The sequence below is a fragment of the Ischnura elegans genome, chromosome 10 (genome assembly GCF_921293095.1).
Source record: "Ischnura elegans chromosome 10, ioIscEleg1.1, whole genome shotgun sequence".
NCBI lineage: Eukaryota > Metazoa > Arthropoda > Insecta > Odonata > Coenagrionidae > Ischnura > Ischnura elegans.
The window spans coordinates 27116477-27135328 of NC_060255.1; the positions used below are offsets into that span (position 1 = coordinate 27116477).

General features: G+C 36.2%; 1 protein-coding gene and 1 long non-coding RNA gene across 4 annotated transcripts in view; one reads left to right on the forward strand and one right to left on the reverse strand.

Moving 5' to 3' along the window:
• Positions 1 to 15219, forward strand: part of LOC124167329 (alpha-L-fucosidase-like) — a 30850-nt gene extending 15631 nt beyond the window's left edge. For 2 of the 3 annotated variants that reach the window (XM_046545312.1, XM_046545314.1), the window contains one exon: positions 1871 to 3697. In XM_046545312.1, coding sequence (XP_046401268.1) covers positions 1871 to 2035 — 165 coding nt within the window. In that variant the 3' untranslated portion in view covers positions 2036 to 3697. Of the gene's footprint in view, positions 1 to 1870; positions 3698 to 13579 lie in introns of those variants that run through there. The other variant, XM_046545313.1, reaches the window with a different exon arrangement.
• LOC124167331 lies at positions 7744 to 12184 on the reverse strand. The gene is made up of 2 exons (XR_006866660.1): positions 12143 to 12184; positions 7744 to 8895 (listed from the first exon to the last, which is right to left on the reverse strand). It is a non-coding gene; the product is annotated as an uncharacterized LOC124167331 (long non-coding RNA).
• Positions 15220 to 18852: the final 3633 nt, after the last annotated feature.

Consider the following 18852-nt stretch of genomic DNA (forward strand, 5'->3'; position numbering starts at 1 on the left):
GTTAAGAAAGCGGCATTCTCTGTTCCTTACCTGTTGGACCACAGACAATGAACAGGCAGGGGACTGTGCGCTGTCAGTTCATTGCCTGTTTTCTTAGGTTGTTTGTTCCCTGTTCCTTGACCAAGAGAGAACAGGCAGGCGACTGTTCGTAGAATGTAAATTGGAACGCCTTGTCTGTTCCTTGTCTGTGACAATGTGGGAAGATGGTTATTTGTCTGTTCTCTCCCTATGCGCATACTTTGTTCCTTAACTGTTCGCTGTTGCTAAGTTGGACATAATAGACAAGAGATAATTTATGTTAAAATAGAATTAAAAGTTGAAATTCATTTGAATGATTGTAAGAAAAACTTTTATTGTGCTTTTCCACATATTCCATTAGTTATAAAAATCTTGAATAGTTGCAGAAAAGCAAGCTTTGTCATCATTAACAGAACAACCACTACATCAACAAATATTTCACATGCCTTCATCAAAGAAATATGTACTTCCTTAAATTAATACAACTCGGATTCTGCACTATGTCAATATAATACGTGTGATTTTAAAAGAGAAACACGCCTTTAAAGAATATTTATGAACACGATGATTTCACTTCTCACAAACAAACCTACAAGAAAGACACTCTGACAATGTTTGTTGGTTCTTATTGGCGACGTAACGCACAATACAAATCTCAGTACTTGCTCAAAAACTTAAGAGACACAATAAATTATTAAATAAACACACTCAAGAACAAATATCACTTCACGACTTTCACTATCACTGAATGGATGCACGAATTCGTCACTGCGGGCATTTAGCACAGGTTAAATAATAATAAAATAAATAACTGTTTTCTCCGCAACCAACAACTTCACCATAACACAGTCGACCATGTGCTCGTAAACTGTCCGGATAACGGTATCGGTTATTGGCGTCATTGTTTGCGTTTGCTATCTTCTATAGGTAGGTAGCAGCACCACGCTATCTTTCCGTCCTTGTTGAGAACCTGTTCACTAGCTGTTCACTGTTTTCTGTTCGCACCCTGTACCCCCTGTACCGTGAAACGGACTATGAACCGGCCCTTGCCTGTTGACTGTCCGTTCACTGTTGTCTGTTCGTTCACTGTTGTCTGTTCGTTCCCAGTCCGCTGAAACCACAGAGTACATACTCTTTGGCTGAAACATACGGCCCCTGCCTGTAATTGGCGAAGTAAAGTATTTAACGTGCGTAAGCCGAGCAGATAGCTAATATAATTTGCGTGCTCACTTCAATAACCGTCATCCGTGGTTGATGGTAATCGTGATAATGAATTCAACCGTATATAATTACTGTTTAAGTAGATGATATTTTCTTTGGATTCAATCAAACTTCCTTGTACTCAATTAAATTTGGATTAATCCAAATTGTTGTCCAAATTCCGAAACTTAAAACAATTGTTCGTACGTTGTTCATAATCTGTTCTCAAAATCTCCAAAAGGTTCCAAACTGACAGCGAACAGGCATCATTTTTACGTAAATCGATAGGGTGTTTAGTGTTTGTTCACTGCAGTTGTCTGTTCATTCCCTGTTCGGTGAAACATACTACCAACCGGCCCCTGCCTGTTAAAAGCTTGTTCACTATTGTTCCCGAAATGCTTGTTGCCTGCCTGTTAAGGAACAAGCTGCAAACAGAGTACAAACTGTTGGTAGGCTGTTCGTAAGTTGTTCCTACTTGTGAGTGGCCCGAGATTGTTCGTTGGCTGTTTATACTCTGTTCACTAATCTCCAGCAGGCTATCAACAGACTTCAAACGGACAACGAACAGGCATTGTTGTTTCAGAAATTGACAGGGGAGTTTTTTTGCTATGTTGATCTTTAAAATCATAATGTGTGGCTATATTTTTTACAGATTGAAGTAGGACCAAATAACTCTGGGTTGACTGTATCACTTCCTCCACAGAATGAAGTTGGTCAATGGGCTTGGGTTTTGAGACTGGCATCTTTAAATAATAGCTACTCATCTCATTCCCAAGAAGTTATTAAAAGAAAAGAATTTTTCACTAATTTAGTATGAGTTTTCTAATCATGCATTTATGGTCACCTCTAATTTTACATCATTATCATTTACTGGAAAAACAGCGGACTTCACTTACAACGAACCCGCTTATAACAAAGTCCCACTCTTAACAAAGTGAAAGCCGTACCCTGTCATAAAAGGACTCTTCACCATGTAAAAGTCCTGCTTTTATCAAAGGCAGACTAAAAGCTATCCCTCTCACAAACAAAGTTGGTCTCAGCTCCATCATTTTCCAGAGACTGAACATAATGGGCTATGTCTGATAGTAATACTGTGCATGCAAGCAGTCTTCAGGTACCCACCCCTATTAGAACATGATTGGGGAGGGCTCATAAGTTCATCAGTTATAAATAATGTGCCATGGATAGCACCATTTGCCAATATTTTGAGATGTTCTTGGTGAGCCTGACTATAAGAGCATCACTTATTCCTGTCAGCTGAGATTCACATTGATAGGCAACTGATTATTTAATTACTTGCCTTTGCCATGACTAGCAAATGCTCTCATGATTTCCAGGTTTCCACCACATTGTTATGAGTCTTATGACGACAGTTCTGCTAGGAATCCCACCAGCATCTTCAGGTCAGAATTGGGTATAGATGCAAAATGGGCCTGTATATATATGCCAAAGTGGTGGAACTGAAAAACAACCACTACTACCACCACTTTAGAGTTAATATTCTGGCCTATTTCTCATAAAACTCCTCTTCTGACCTGAAAATGCTGGCAAAACAGTCATCACCAGACTTAAAACAATGAGGTGGAAACCTAGAAATAATAAGAAAAACTTCAATTATATAACTTAATTATGTAAGACTGAATCATATTGTGTATTTAAAAGAATCTGCATACCCCCCTAAGTTTGACCACAACTTCAAGCCTTGCCCAAGCAGAGAGACAGACTCATCTCTCCAGTGGGTGCCTTGTCCTGGAAATATCTCCGGTGAACATTCAGAAGACCGGGAAAGATTTAGAAATAATAACAGACAAATATCATGAATGCTAAACAATAAAATAATCCCTTCCCTCTTTACTATCTTAACTACTGAAAAGATAGATAAATCGGTACAGTCATTTGACCATCTCTGGAGATTAATTCTTTATAAGTTAGGGAGGTGGCAGGCTATAAAATGGATAAAGGTAGCAGTTTTCTTGATTGATTTGAATGGCAACTCATTTTCTAGAGGCTTTCAGGCATTCTTATCCTTTCCTGTGCGAGGCTATAAAGTAATTGCCACAATACATATTATTTCATCAAACTTTGTTTGAAGTTCAATTCAATGTTCACTAGTGCTAAATAATGAAGTTCGGTAATACCGAAGTAAACTTCAGTCTCCCTCAACTTTGTGATGCGTAGGGTCCACTGTGTTTGCATGCAGTGAAATGAATTTTATACTACTAGGCAGAAGTAGAATAAGGATGTATATTAACTACCAACATGTATTACAAAGCATTTTGAAAAGTGTCTATAAATGTGTCATAATAAAGGTTTTGAAATATGTCTTTCGTTCTTCAAGAGATCTAAGTGACCTGAGAGATCTAAGGGACTGAGTGATGTATGAAGCTGAAGTAATGCATATCAAAGCTGTATAAATTACTTAAATGTACTCCTTAATACTCTTGTAGCTGGTATACATTAAAGATGAATTCACCTATAACAAATCCTTCTTAACACATTATGGTCCGCACACGTGTTTTTACGTGTTTCCGCCGCCAGCGCTTATGTGCCGATCACGCGTTTTTACGTTTTCATGCAGTGCAGTCTCCTGCTGACCTCTACGGATTTATTTGGAACTATTTCGACCTAGTTCTGGTTTGTGCGTCTTCAGGTAGCTTTACTGTTTGTTTTTGTGAAAGTTTTTCTTATTGACGTCTTTTTTATCGACGTTATAATAGTTTGAACATATATTGAGGCCTATGGCATATAATATGACCGGCCCCAATGGCTAGTCTAGTGTAAAGGGTGCCGGACCAAGAGGTGTTCACACCTGTTCTGTACTGTTAACAAACACCAAGAGGTTTACCAACAATTTACTGTAGTTATTATTGTAGACTGACTACATCTATTATCTATATCAATGCCATGTTATTCCACGAATATATGGCAAGCGAGAAAAATTTTTATGGATACATGTTTTTGCTTTTTAACCCCAGAAGAGAAAGGGTTTATGTATAACCTATCCTCTAGCTCGGCTGAAACCAATGCACCAACAAATTAATACTCACTTAAAGTAAACAAAGGGAAAGAGTCTGAGATACAGTTCACTCTTCTGAAACGTGGTTTTTATATTGGTAGGGTTGGCTTATGGTGAAATGTGGTATATTGTTAGTCGTTGGAAAGTGAATGGTCCACAGCTATCTTTAGTTTGTAACACTTATGCCAATAGAAAAATCTGAGGCACATAAATGCTATAATTGAGGGGCGTCAGTGATTGCAGGCAATAGCTTATGATAAATGGACTAACAAAGGAGATATTCCTAAACATCTAGTAGACAGAGGGGATTTTGTACAAGTAGGATTGGCTAAGAGTTAACACTAGAAGCCTGCAAGCCCTAGCATATTTCAGGCTGCATAATTTCACAAAGGGATTCATGGCCGAGTACTACTACAGCTGTAGGATTTGGAATAAAAATCCATGGTTCCACTCATCCTTGAAGAATAATCTTATCTCTAAACTATGCAGCATAATTCTTATGACAGTTCTTTTTTATCACTGGCAACTCAGAGTTTTAAAATACCTTTTTTAAAGATAAAGTGGTGATATGTTTACTACACAATTGATCCAAGTTAAAGATAGAAAAAGCTGTTGATGAAGACCACTAGTAGATGAAACTCGTTCAGACCTCAAATAAATCAACAGTAAGTTGCAACAGCAGTGGCAGAGTATAGCAACACATACTGGTAAGATACGAGCCAATAGGAAACAATACAAGAAAGTGTTGGGGCTTGAGGTCTTATTGAAAGGTAAGATGACAGATACAATATTAAGGGACATGGTGGGTCGCATCCTTGACAGTTCTGCAAGGAATCCCACCAGCATTTTCAGGCCAGAATTGGGTATAGATGTAAAATGGGCCTGTGCCTATGCATCCTCAAAAATATGAGAGTCACCAAAATGAAAATTTACTTATAATTTCAAGTAGATTAATGCAATTATCTACTCATAATTTATAATTATAAGTAGATAATAGCTAAACGTTATAATTCATCAAAACCAACATGTTTTGCTGCACTGCAGCATCATCGAAAGCCAGATAGTGTAAGAAACAAGAAAGGCATCATGTCGTGGAAGGAGTATAAAACAATAAAAAAATTTCCTTCTCCTTTCTGTTTCAATCTACCTTCACTAATTGATGATTAGTATGAAATGACAGCAGGATGTTACCTTATTTACGACTCCTAAGTCACATAATATTCACTTCCCCCATCCTGTCGCATTTTCAGAGTAAGATGGATCACAATGCTTTTCACCGAGATTTGAGATATTTCCTGCACTTGTAGCATCTACCAAGCTCATGTCATTTGGTGTCACATGTGGAGAATAAGAGCTCTCTTGATAGTATTTCAAGGCAGATAGTTCTTCTTCATCACCTTCCAATTTTCCTTCTAAAATGAGTTCAGGTAAGGTTTGAATTTCAATATTACATGAAAAGCCTCAATTATAGCACTCTCTAAAGTAATCTTAACATAGGTTTGTCAGTTCAAAATGTTTTACGGAATTGCCTTAAAATAATCCATACCTTTCCAGTTCGTGTTGACAAACTAGATATGATTAAATTAAGAAAGAAGAACTTTGTACTTTCACATTAATATTTATTCACGACCATGGTTTCAACGTTAGACGTCAACGTTGAAACCATGGTCGTGAATAAATATTAATGTGAAAGTACAAAGTTCTTCTTTCTTAATTTAATTATGAATCGCTTTCACCAAGTTACGCCTCAAACAATTAATTTTAAACTAGATATGTATTGCGATTAAATGGTAATTTTTTTTGCTGAATAAGTTCAGTGCATTACACATAATAAATTTTTCACCTATGCAGTTTAACTTTCCACCCATTAATTGGTCATTAAAAAAAATTTCTGCATAAAAATAAAAATCATAAAGAAAAATTTAAATGATTATGTTGAATGAGGTGGAAAAATGCTTTGAAACTTTTCAAGAGATGACACTAAATTACAAGATAATACATTTACCATTTTTTCGAACACACATTAGAACCCTGTTCCTGAACTACTAGATAACTTTTAATCAAATATTATAAAAGAATTTATTCACAAATGATTAAAAATCAAATTTCAGCTCACAAAGCAAAACATCTTTTTTATTACCAGAATTACGTGAAAACTGTAATACTGGGTGACTTGGAGCACAATTTTTAACAGATAAATTTTCCATTTAAAAAATTCCAATCCTTACTCACTGATCTACAAATATGCAGTTAAGAAGAAGGAATCAAACTTTTCCTTGTTAGCATCAAAATGGATAACACGAGGAATAAACATTCCAACCAAGTCTGATGACAAAAAAACTGATGGGAACATCACAAAGTTAATGCACGAATATTGCATTAAACTTCCCACCAAAATGCATGTAGGTCCAGACTCATGACCATCAGCTGAGGAAATAACTTATACTCACCGTCTCACGGAGACCAACAAAAATGAATGTACAAGTCAATATACATAAAACCAATCTTATACCATAGTTCCCACAGTCAATATAATCAAATTCAATCCATTCCCAAACACTAAGCTCTCAATCAATAGCTATTCCATGTAAAAGGAAATTGGGATTCATGCCTCACACAGTATACATACGTGAATGAATTCTCTAAAACCACACCAAATATTTATCTAAAAAACGTGATGTACTAATGAAAAACACAGAAAACCTTTTCTATCAAATATATTTTAAAATGGCAGTAATTCACTAAAATTCATGAATTGACCATTAACAAATAAGTGAAACTATCAATTTTCAAATTTCTCTGATTTGGTCATTCATGAGCCATCACTGTCACAGATTTTTGTGTTTTCAGGAGCTTATTTAATATTTCTGTAGCATAATGTTAGAATAAATTTTAGTTTGATTAAAAATGTGGTTCCTTACCACATAGCAAGAAAACCACATAACTGAGCCTATTTTCTCTCAAAAATTGTCAAAGGATCCACATCAAATGTTAAAAGGAAGATTAGCTGCCAAAAAGATATGCACCAAGGTTCATTTCTCCTGCAGGATTACTGAAAATGACCTTATTTTCAAAGGAAATATTTACGGTTAGGTGCTTGATGATGTGTTCCATTTAATGGAAATTTACTCAAGTCAATAATTCCGTAGACACTTCTTCATCATTACAGTGAGAGATTATTTTAAGTTGAACAGATGCTATGCTCTCTGATGCTCTTTCTTCACATTTGATTGACATGACAGTTTCATAATTCAGCACAATTTTTTAATTATAGTACAGTTAACAAGCTTTCAAAGGAATTTCATTCGGGTACTTCATGATGCCTTACTTAGCGGCATGAAAAACTCATTCTTTGGCTCCTTGAAACTTGAAATTTCTCAAGTTATTCAGTAAACTGGAAGTATTTGATATTATTCTTTTTTCCCTTCCTCTGCTGAGAGAATGATTATTATAATTAGCTTCAAGTGAAAAAAATAATTAGAAGAGGAAAAAACTTGTAAAAAATGGGAAAATGTCACACAGATTTTATTCTTAATGAGATAACAATGATATCATATAACTTTTGATACCTCACATTGGTTAGCATAATTAAAGGTAGAAAGGAGATTATTAATTTGTGGGTTGTAATTAGCAGATGAAATATCCTCCATAAGAAGCTAAAATGAAATAGCAGCTTGTAGTTTGATTGGATAATAAAATAATAAATTCACTGAAGTCCAACATTATTCTCTACAAAGCAAACTTTATAAAACAGATTTCAAGGCGGAAATAAGACATTTAGATAATTATGTAATCATTCCACAGAGTGACGGTTTTTGATTGTATGTATGTATTTTAAAACTTTTTTAATGGAACTGCAATGTTTTCTCTCACACTCATGGACAAAGTTATTCGACTTTCAGAAATAGTTAAAATGAGTAATGGTAAGCCCAATGAATTCAACCTTTAAACTGGGTCACCACCAATAATTAACAAGTCAAATGGCATTGGAATTGACTTCCAGATTTTCCATAAAAGTTAAAGTGTTCCCTTGTTTTAATATTTCACTATGCAACAACTTCACAGAAACAAAATAGATTTTGCTATCCTGGAGTTCATAAACAAGCTGGTAGAAGTAGGCATAATTCAAGTACAAACCACAAGAATTACTACCTAAGAAAATAATGGCAATTAAAAAACTTAAGCAATACATTCTATAGGACATTTCACCATGAATTAACAACCAGATTCCAATCATGAAATGCAGAGATAATACATATTTTTCAACTGAGTCAATTAGCATACTTATTGGACTCATTAAAAACTTGACAAACAAAATTTTTGAAACAGACTTTCCTTAATCTGTGCTTAATCTTCAGATCACAAAACCTGATATATCTTAAATGCTGGAACATTTTCTTGAAATATGAATCCAAAAACATACAAGATCATCCTAAAGTGATGGCTGTGACGGAATGACATGTAACCACATAAAAATATAAGAAAGCCTTCCAAAGTGCCATGATATTAGCACCGGAGGGCATCATATAACTAGAAGAAAACACTTTTCTGGTAAGAATAAATCATTTCTCAAACAAAATTGTTTAAATAATCACTGCCATCAGAATCTGAGTCAAATCCATAGTCAAAACCATATTCATCGTCTATGTCTTCATCAGGATCTGTGCAAAAATAAAAGGATTTTCTCATTACTAACAGCACTAATTAAAAAAAAATATTTCCATATCATGATCATACACAATTTTATTTTTGTTAATGTTTATGACAACATTAATGACTAAGGTAGCCACTCAAATCCTGGGAACAGTGAAACCAACCCAGCCTTAAAAATAAATAAGATAAAAGTTCAAATAATAGAAATGGACATTACATTCTCCTGGGTAACTCTTCTCACCACATTTCCTAGTTTTGATACTCAAAACTACATATGTCTATGGCCAGCCTCTGCAACTTTGCTTTTCTGACTCCTATCGCAATACTTCCGTAAGGACTCGGGTCTTTAAAAAGGGCTAGAGAAACATTGAGTAATTAATTACCTTACAAGCGCGTGTAAGAGGCGCACCTTTATTCCCAGAAATTGCAGCCGAAAATGGGGGAGCGACTCTCACACAAACTTCTTATCTTCCCCCCCTCCCCTTCACCGGTCGCAAGTACAAGGGGAACTGAGTGGCCTTGGTTTTTAGCGTTAGTCAGTCATCTGACCCCCTGGGTCAAAAACAAGCGGCAGGCAGGTGAGTTTCTCCCTTAGTGACGTATTTTTAAAATGCTCCTGTTTGCTTTTCTTGTAAGCTTCGCGCCGTCACGTCGGTACCCCAGAGGTGAACATGGAAAAGATCACACGGGGTTTTTCGCTCCTGAGGGCGCGCTAAATTTACTGCTATGAGTGGGCATCCCGCAGCATTTATACTGCATATAGTAAACGCTTATCAAACGTCAATTAACACGTAGTTTTGAAGGACATACCTGGTTAATAGTAAACATCTGTATTGCCTAGCAATTTCCATTACGCTGAGGACCTGATTTTTCAAAAATCATCTTCAGACGTTAATATGAGGATTTTTGCAACTGTAAATTATATTGGTGTCAAAACCTACGGTTTAAAAAATTCAAATGTGTATGTTCATTGTTGGACTAATGGTGGATAGAAGAAATCGGAAATGATTTTAAGTGAAGAGCGCTGGAGGAGTGGTCGAGGGGAAGGAGCGCGCTCCCTCCCCTCCGCATTTGAAGCTACGAGGCTATGAGTGAAGGAGCAAGGGAAGAACACGTCCGATCTTGCTTGTGACGTTGTTGCCTTCAAAGCGAAGGGGCGAAGGCTCAGCAATGTGATATACGCAGTTTGCGTTGCCTGAAGTTTCCAGTCCGTCTTGTCTTGTTTGAATGTGCTTATGCTACGCTTGTTTCTTCCGAAATTGTGCTGTTTGGACTATGTTGAATATTAGTATCCTTGTTTAACTAGTTTAACTATAAATCTTTGTGTCGATCATTTAGAGCGTAAAAAACTTAAATACTGTCAGTTATACGTCGCGTTAGGTCTCATTCTTTTTAGAACCTCGTGCGTGTCATACCATTGCTGAAAGATATCGAGATATCTTCAAGCTCAGTAGGTGACTCACCAAGCATTTGGGCTCCAGAAACTAGGAGAATTGAACCTGAGACCGAAAAAGGTCAGTTGGTGAGATGGGGTGGGGATGAAACACGTTTCCATTATTCGCCTGTAAATTAATATTTTCCTCTGGGGTCTCGGAAAGGGAAAAAACCACAGAGGCATTGGCTGATGGAGGGCCGAGAGTGGTTCCGTAAAATCTGCGACGAGGTTATTATCCTACGACGCTGAGATTGCCCCAATTGTTGTCCAATCTCTTGGGAAGGTTCATGCTATTTGCCTTTCTTGTGTTGCCTTAAAATTTTCCACGTCTGCAATTCTATTACAATACTCCTGCGAGAGCTTTTAAACAAAATTGTTCGTGAGTAGGACCAGCATCGTAGAGCAACGGCGTATGCAAAGAGAGGATCAGAACTCTTTCTACTTCCTCTTATGCTGCTATTACCGTCGCAGTTATCATAATTTCCTCTTTCAATTAGCATTGAAAGAGGAAATTTAGATAATTGTCGAAATTCCAGGCATACATCTGCAACAACGCACGATAGGATAAAAAAATGCCGCTAATGTTTTTTTCTTTATAGCTTCGATGCTCAAAATAGGGGTGCGCCTCTTACACACGCTTATACGGTATTTGACAATCCCTTCCATCATTTCTATCAGCAACATAGCTATTGCAAAGGGCTCTGTTCAAAACATGCATTAGTGCCAGGAGATACTTTCATTTATTGCTTCTAAAAAGATCTGAAGCTGGGTGAAGAAAGCTCTCAATGAGTCCTAAAAAAAATCTGAAATTATAGACTGCATTCAAAAATAATAATTATATATTGTATGACTAGCATAAATGATTAACGTCATAGGAAATAGAAGTGAAAGCTTGCATTATTTGCATTTTTCAATTATTTGTGCTGCCTCTCCCCACCAGGATAATCAAGCATTTATTGCTTTTGGGTTCCCTTCTGCTGTCCATTTCCATACCATACCACTATACATAAAAACTAACTCCAAATTTCATAAGTGGCTCCCTTTATCTAAATATTAAAAACTATGAGTGTCTGTGGACAATCATGTATCTCATTTAGCCAATTTTCCCTAAAATGCTTAGTAATGTCTGGCAAAACTTATCAACTAACATCAGTAAATATAAGTTGGCAAGTTTTGGTTGATAAGGATGTGGTTCATGTTTTGATTTATAACATCTATCAGAATTTTTCATTCCAGCTTTCGTAATTTAAACAAAAATGATGTTACATACAGCGCAAATCCCGATTACCCAGGCTAATGATGGGGAGAGATGGCACGAATAATCAGAAAACATGGATAAACCAAACGTTCACTTTCATGTCTTGTTATGTTCATGATTTACGTAAAGCAAGCAACATATTATTATTTATGCAGTTACAGGCATCCCCCGAGTTACGTAAGAGATGAGTTCCGGCAGACTCTGCGTAAGTCGAAATTTACGTAAGTCGAACCTTTGAGTTAGTGCCTCAGAGATTGCGATCGGCGCGGAGAAATGCGCGGTAAATTCTCGGTGAAGTTTCATTGAATTCACTGCGATATTCATGAACTCTACCGCGTATTCATACGTTATTAGATACAAAATTGATAAACATTAATATAGTTTGAGAGTTGCATCTTGAGCATTGCCAATCAAAATGCGTAATATTATTCCCAGAGTTGACCGATCGCATGGATTCGGGAAAGTACGGTATCTCAACGCTACATTACTAAACTGAATACTTAAATTGATTAATTATGTTATACTGCGATCTAAGGGCCCAAAGAATGCATCGTCTACCTACCTTTAGTCATCATATCTTCTGCCTTTTATACATTACGTTGATCGATGAATCTGGTGGTTTCACTGCCACAGTTAATACACGTAGTAGGAGTGTCTAGGATTACGAGCTTTTAACACACAAAAAAATGCCACTATTTTACTATATTCTTAGATACATTCACACGCACATAAACTCAATCTTTCACGCACGGAAACATAATTTCATTCTCTCATATCTCAATAAAATAACGTGAAAATATCATCATTTGAATATTTACTTCGCTGGAAACATCGAAGAGTATTTCCAAAGCACGAAGCTAATTAAAAGTGAGCTTTTATTCAGCCAACTCCGTCATTAACATGCAACAAAGTTAGTGGGGAAAATCTTTCAATGACGCAATATTCATTTACAGTTGCACACAATATGAGAAAATGCAGCTTAATAAAATTTTCCGCCAGAAACATGTAAACAATTACGCAATTAATATCGTGTGTCAACTTTTTCTTAACTTTTTCGCGGCGTTCATTGCCAACACTCAAAATTTCAACACTGTTACGTGGTTACTAAACAATTCTTTTCCACGATAAAGATTTCTCCTTGAATTTCATTTTCTTTTAATTCCACTGATGGAAATGTCCAAACTTAAGGGTACAATTTTTAAATAGTTGAAAGTCGGAGTTCGGGTGTGCATACTGTATAACAAGTTGTATCGTACAGGAATGAGCGCAACCACATCCATCGCTAGAACCGCGAATTTTCACGTTGATTGCTGACTTGGGATTTATAAGCGATTTTTCTACAGAAATTAATGAAAATTCCTTCGAGGAATGACAAAAATGGGTCACTTTGTTATTTTTAGCACGTAAAAAACTAGATAAAAATTCGATATTTTTCTACCATAGGTTGTACGAGCGAATATCTACTTCTTCGCGCTCGAATTCGTAAATTAACGTAATCATTTGAAATACGGTTATCGCTAACGTAAGTACGGATTTACGTAAGTCGAGACATACGTAACTCGGGGGATGCCTGTATTCTGTTATTTAAGAGTGCTTGCCGGATTGACTGAGAGCTTTCTTCGCCAGTTCGAAATCTTTTTGGCGGCGATAACATGGTTGCACTCTTATTATTACTACTCCATATAAGACCCGGTTTTGAAAACCACGTGATCACGGATACTGAAAAGTGGTTTGCACGAATGCTTCATAACCACTGTGCAACATCGGAAACTACACTTTCACACACCAGGCCATGTAGTCGGGTCTCGCACAAGTTGCCTGGGTTGCAACTGCTGAGGGAGGTTTATCCGAGATCACGGAGTGCGGTCGCACACTGCGAGGCTTGGAAAACATGAACACGGAGCTCCCGTGAATGCAGCTAGTGCGAGACTACTTCCGTTATACAATCGGGATTCTAATGGAAATAACAAGGCGGATGATTTCTAATCATGCATTTATGGTCACCTCTAATTTTACATCATTATCATTTACTGGAAAAACAGCGGACTTCACTTACAACGAACCCGCTTATAACAAAGTCCTACTCTTAACAAAGTGAAAGCCGTACCCTGTCATAAAAGGACTTTTCACCATGTAAAAATCCTGCTTTTATCAAAGGCAGACTAAAAGCTATCCCTCTCACAAACAAAGTTGGTCTCAGCTCCATCATTTTCCAGAGACTGAACATAATGGGCTATGTCTGATAGTAATACTGTGCATGCAAGCAGTCTTCAGGTACCCACCCCTATTAGAACATGATTGGGGAGGGCTCATAAGTTCATCAGTTATAAATAATGTGCCATGGATAGCACCATTTGCCAATATTTTGAGATGTTCTTGGTGAGCCTGACTATAAGAGCATCACTTATTCCTGTCAGCTGAGATTCACATTGATAGGCAACTGATTATTTAATTACTTGCCTTTGCCATGACTAGCAAATGCTCTGATGATTTCCAGGTTTCCACCACATTGTTACGAGTCTTATGACGACAGTTCTGCTAGGAATCCCACCAGCATCTTCAGGTCAGAATTGGGTATAGATGCAAAATGGGCCTGTATATATATGCCAAAGAGGTGGAACTGAAAAACAACCACTACTACCACCACTTTAGAGTTAATATTCTGGCCTATTTCTCATAAAACTCCTCTTCTGACCTGAAAATGCTGGCAAAACAGTCATCACCAGACTTAAAACAATGAGGTGGAAACCTAGAAATAATAAGAAAAACTTCAATTATATAACTTAATTATGTAAGACTGAATCATATTGTGTATTTAAAAGAATCTGCATACCCCCCTAAGTTTGACCACAACTTCAAGCCTTGCCCAAGCAGAGAGACAGACTCATCTCTCCAGTGGGTGCCTTGTCCTGGAAATATCTCCGGTGAACATTCAGAAGACCGGGAAAGATTTAGAAATAATAACAGACAAATATCATGAATGCTAAACAATAAAATAATCCCTTCCCTCTTTACTATCTTAACTACTGAAAAGATAGATAAATCGGTACAGTCATTTGACCATCTCTGGAGATTAATTCTTTATAAGTTAGGGAGGTGGCAGGCTATAAAATGGATAAAGGTAGCAGTTTTCTTGATTGATTTGAATGGCAACTCATTTTCTAGAGGCTTTCAGGCATTCTTATCCTTTCCTGTGCGAGGCTATAAAGTAATTGCCACAATACATATTATTTCATCAAACTTTGTTTGAAGTTCAATTCAATGTTCACTAGTGCTAAATAATGAAGTTCGGTAATACCGAAGTAAACTTCAGTCTCCCTCAACTTTGTGATGCGTAGGGTCCACTGTGTTTGCATGCAGTGAAATGAATTTTATACTACTAGGCAGAAGTAGAATAAGGATGTATATTAACTACCAACATGTATTACAAAGCATTTTGAAAAGTGTCTATAAATGTGTCATAATAAAGGTTTTGAAATATGTCTTTCGTTCTTCAAGAGATCTAAGTGACCTGAGAGATCTAAGGGACTGAGTGATGTATGAAGCTGAAGTAATGCATATCAAAGCTGTATAAATTACTTAAATGTACTCCTTAATACTCTTGTAGCTGGTATACATTAAAGATGAATTCACCTATAACAAATCCTTCTTAACACATTATGGTCCGCACACGTGTTTTTACGTGTTTCCGCCGCCAGCGCTTATGTGCCGATCACGCGTTTTTACGTTTTCATGCAGTGCAGTCTCCTGCTGACCTCTACGGATTTATTTGGAACTATTTCGACCTAGTTCTGGTTTGTGCGTCTTCAGGTAGCTTTACTGTTTGTTTTTGTGAAAGTTTTTCTTATTGACGTCTTTTTTATCGACGTTATAATAGTTTGAACATATATTGAGGCCTATGGCATATAATATGACCGGCCCCAATGGCTAGTCTAGTGTAAAGGGTGCCGGACCAAGAGGTGTTAACACCTGTTCTGTACTGTTAACAAACACCAAGAGGTTTACCAACAATTTACTGTAGTTATTATTGTAGACTGACTACATCTATTATCTATATCAATGCCATGTTATTCCACGAATATATGGCAAGCGAGAAAAATTTTTATGGATACATGTTTTTGCTTTTTAACCCCAGAAGAGAAAGGGTTTATGTATAACTTATCCTCTAGCTCGGCTGAAACCAATGCACCAACAAATTAATACTCACTTAAAGTAAACAAAGGGAAAGAGTCTGAGATACAGTTCACTCTTCTGAAACGTGGTTTTTATATTGGTAGGGTTGGCTTATGGTGAAATGTGGTATATTGTTAGTAGCTGAAAAGTGAATGGTCCACAGCTATCTTTAGTTTGTAACACTTATGCCAATAGAAAAATCTGAGGCACATACATGCTATAATTGAGGGGCGTCAGTGATTGCAGGCAATAGCTTATGATAAATGGACTAACAAAGGAGATATTCCTAAACATCTAGTAGACAGAGGGGATTTTGTACAAGTAGGATTGGCTAAGAGTTAACACTAGAAGCCTGCAAGCCCTAGCATATTTCAGGCTGCATAATTTCACAAAGGGATTCATGGCCGAGTACTACTACCGCTGTACGATTTGGAATAAAAATCCATGGTTCCACTCATCCTTGAAGAATAATCTTATCTCTAAACTATGCGGCATAATTCTTATGACAGTTTTTTTTTATCACTGACAACTCAGAGTTTTAAAATGCCTTTTTTAAAGATAAAGTGGTGATATGTTTACTACACAATTGATCCAAGTTAAAGATAGAAAAAGCTGTTGATGAAGACCACTAGTAGATGAAACTCGTTCCGACCTCAAATAAATCAACAGTAAGTAGCAACAGCAGTGGCAGAGTATAGCAACGCATACTGGAAAGGTACGAGCCAATAGGAAACAATACAAGAAAGTGTGTTGGGGCTTGAGGTCTTATTGAAAGGTAAGATGACAGATACAATATTAAGGGACATGGTGGGTCGCATCCTTGACAATTCTGCAAGGAATCCCACCAGCATTTTCAGGCCAGAATTGGGTATAGATGTAAAATGGGCCTGTGCCTATGCATCCTCAAAAATATGAGAGTCACCAAAATGAAAATTTACTTATAATTTCAAGTAGATTAATGTAATTATCTACTCATAATTTATAATTATAAGTAGATAACAGCTAATCGTTATAACTCATCAAAACCAACATGTTTTGCTGCACTGCAGCATCATCAAAAGCCAGATAGTGTAAGAAACAAGAAAGGCATCATGTCGTGGAAGGAGTATAAAACAATAAAAAATTTTCCTTCTCCTTTTTTGTTTCAATCTACCTTCACTAATTGATGATTAGTATTAAGTGACAGCAGAATGTTACCTTGTTTATGACTCCTAAGTCGCATAATATTCACTTCCCCCATGCTGTCGCATTTTCAGAGTAAGATGGATCACAATGCTTTTCACCGAGATTTGAGATATTTCCTGCACTTGTAGCATCTACCAAGCTCATGTCATTTGGTGTCACATGTGGAGAATAAGAGCTCTCTTGATAGTATTTCAAGGCAGATAGTTCTTCTTCATCACCTTCCACTTTTCCTTCTAAAATGAGTTCAGGTAAGGTTTGAATTTCAATATTACATGAAAAGCCTCAGCTATAGCACTCCCTAAAGTAAGCTTAACAGAAGTTTGCCACTTCAAAATGTTTTACGGAATTGCCTAAAAAAATATATTCCTTTCCAGTTCGTGTTGACAAATTTGATATTCCAATTAAATGGTAAATTTTTTTTTCACTGAGTAAGTTCAGTGCATTACATAATAAATTTTTCATCTATGCAGTTTAACTTTCCACCCATTAATTGGTCATTAAAAGAATATTTCTGCATAAAAATAAAAATTATAAATAAAAAGAAAAATTTAAATGATTATGTTGAATGAGGTGGAAAATAATGCTAACTTTTCATGAGATGACACTAAATTACAAGATAATACATTTATCATTTTTTCGAACACACATTAGAACCCTGTTCCTGAACTACTAGATAACTTTTAATCAAATATTATAAGAGCAATTATTCACAAATGATTAAAAATCATATTTCAGTTCACGAAGCAAAACATCTTTTTTATTACCAGAATTACGTGAAAACTGTAATACTGGGTGACTTGGAGCACAATTTTTAACAGATAAATTTTCCATTTAAAAAATTCCAATCCTTACTCACTGATCTACAAATATGCAGTTAAGAAGAAGGAATCAAACTTTTCCTTTTTCCTTGTTAGCATCAAAATGGATAACACGAGGAATAACCATTCCAACCAAGTCTGACGACAAAAAACAGATGGGAACATCACAAAGTTAATGCACGAATATCGCATTAAACTTCCCGCCAAAATGCAGGTAGGTCCAGACTCATGATCATCAGCTGAGAAAATAACTTATACTCACCGTCTCACGGAGACCAACAAAAATGAATGTACAAGTCAATACATATACATAAAACCAAGATTATACCATAGTTCCCACAGTCAATATAATCAAATTCAATCCATTCCCAAACACTAAGCTCTCAATCAATAGCTTTTCCATGTAAAAGGAAATTGGGATTCATGCCTCACACAGTATACATACGTGAATGAATTCTCTAAAACCACACCAAATATTTATCTAAAAAACGTGATGTACTAAGGAAAAACACAGAAAACCTTTTCTATCAAATATATTTTAAAATGGCAGTAATTCACTAAAATTCATGAATTGACCATTAACAAATAAGTGAAACTATCAATTTTCAAATTTCTCTGATTTGGTCATTCATGAGCCATCACTGTCACAGATTTTTGTGTTTTCAGGAGCTTATTTAATATTTCTGTAGCATAATGTTAGAATAAATTTTAGTTTGATTAAAAATGTGGTTCCATACCACATAGCAAGAAAATCACAACTGAGCCTATTTTCTCTCAAAAAATTGTCAAAGGATCCACATCAAATGTTAAAAGGAAGATTAGCTGCCAAAAAGATATGCACAAAGGTTCATTTCTCCAGCAGGATTACTGAAAATGACCTTACTTTCAAAGGAAATATTTACGGTTAGGTGCTTGATGATGTGTTCCATTTAATGGAAATTTACTCAAGTCAATAATTCAGTAGACACTACTTCATCATTACAGTGAGAGATTATTTTAAGTTGAACAGATGCTATGCTCTCTGATGATCTTTCTTCACATTTGATTGACATGAGAGTTTCATAATTCAGCACAATTTTTTAATTATAATACAGTT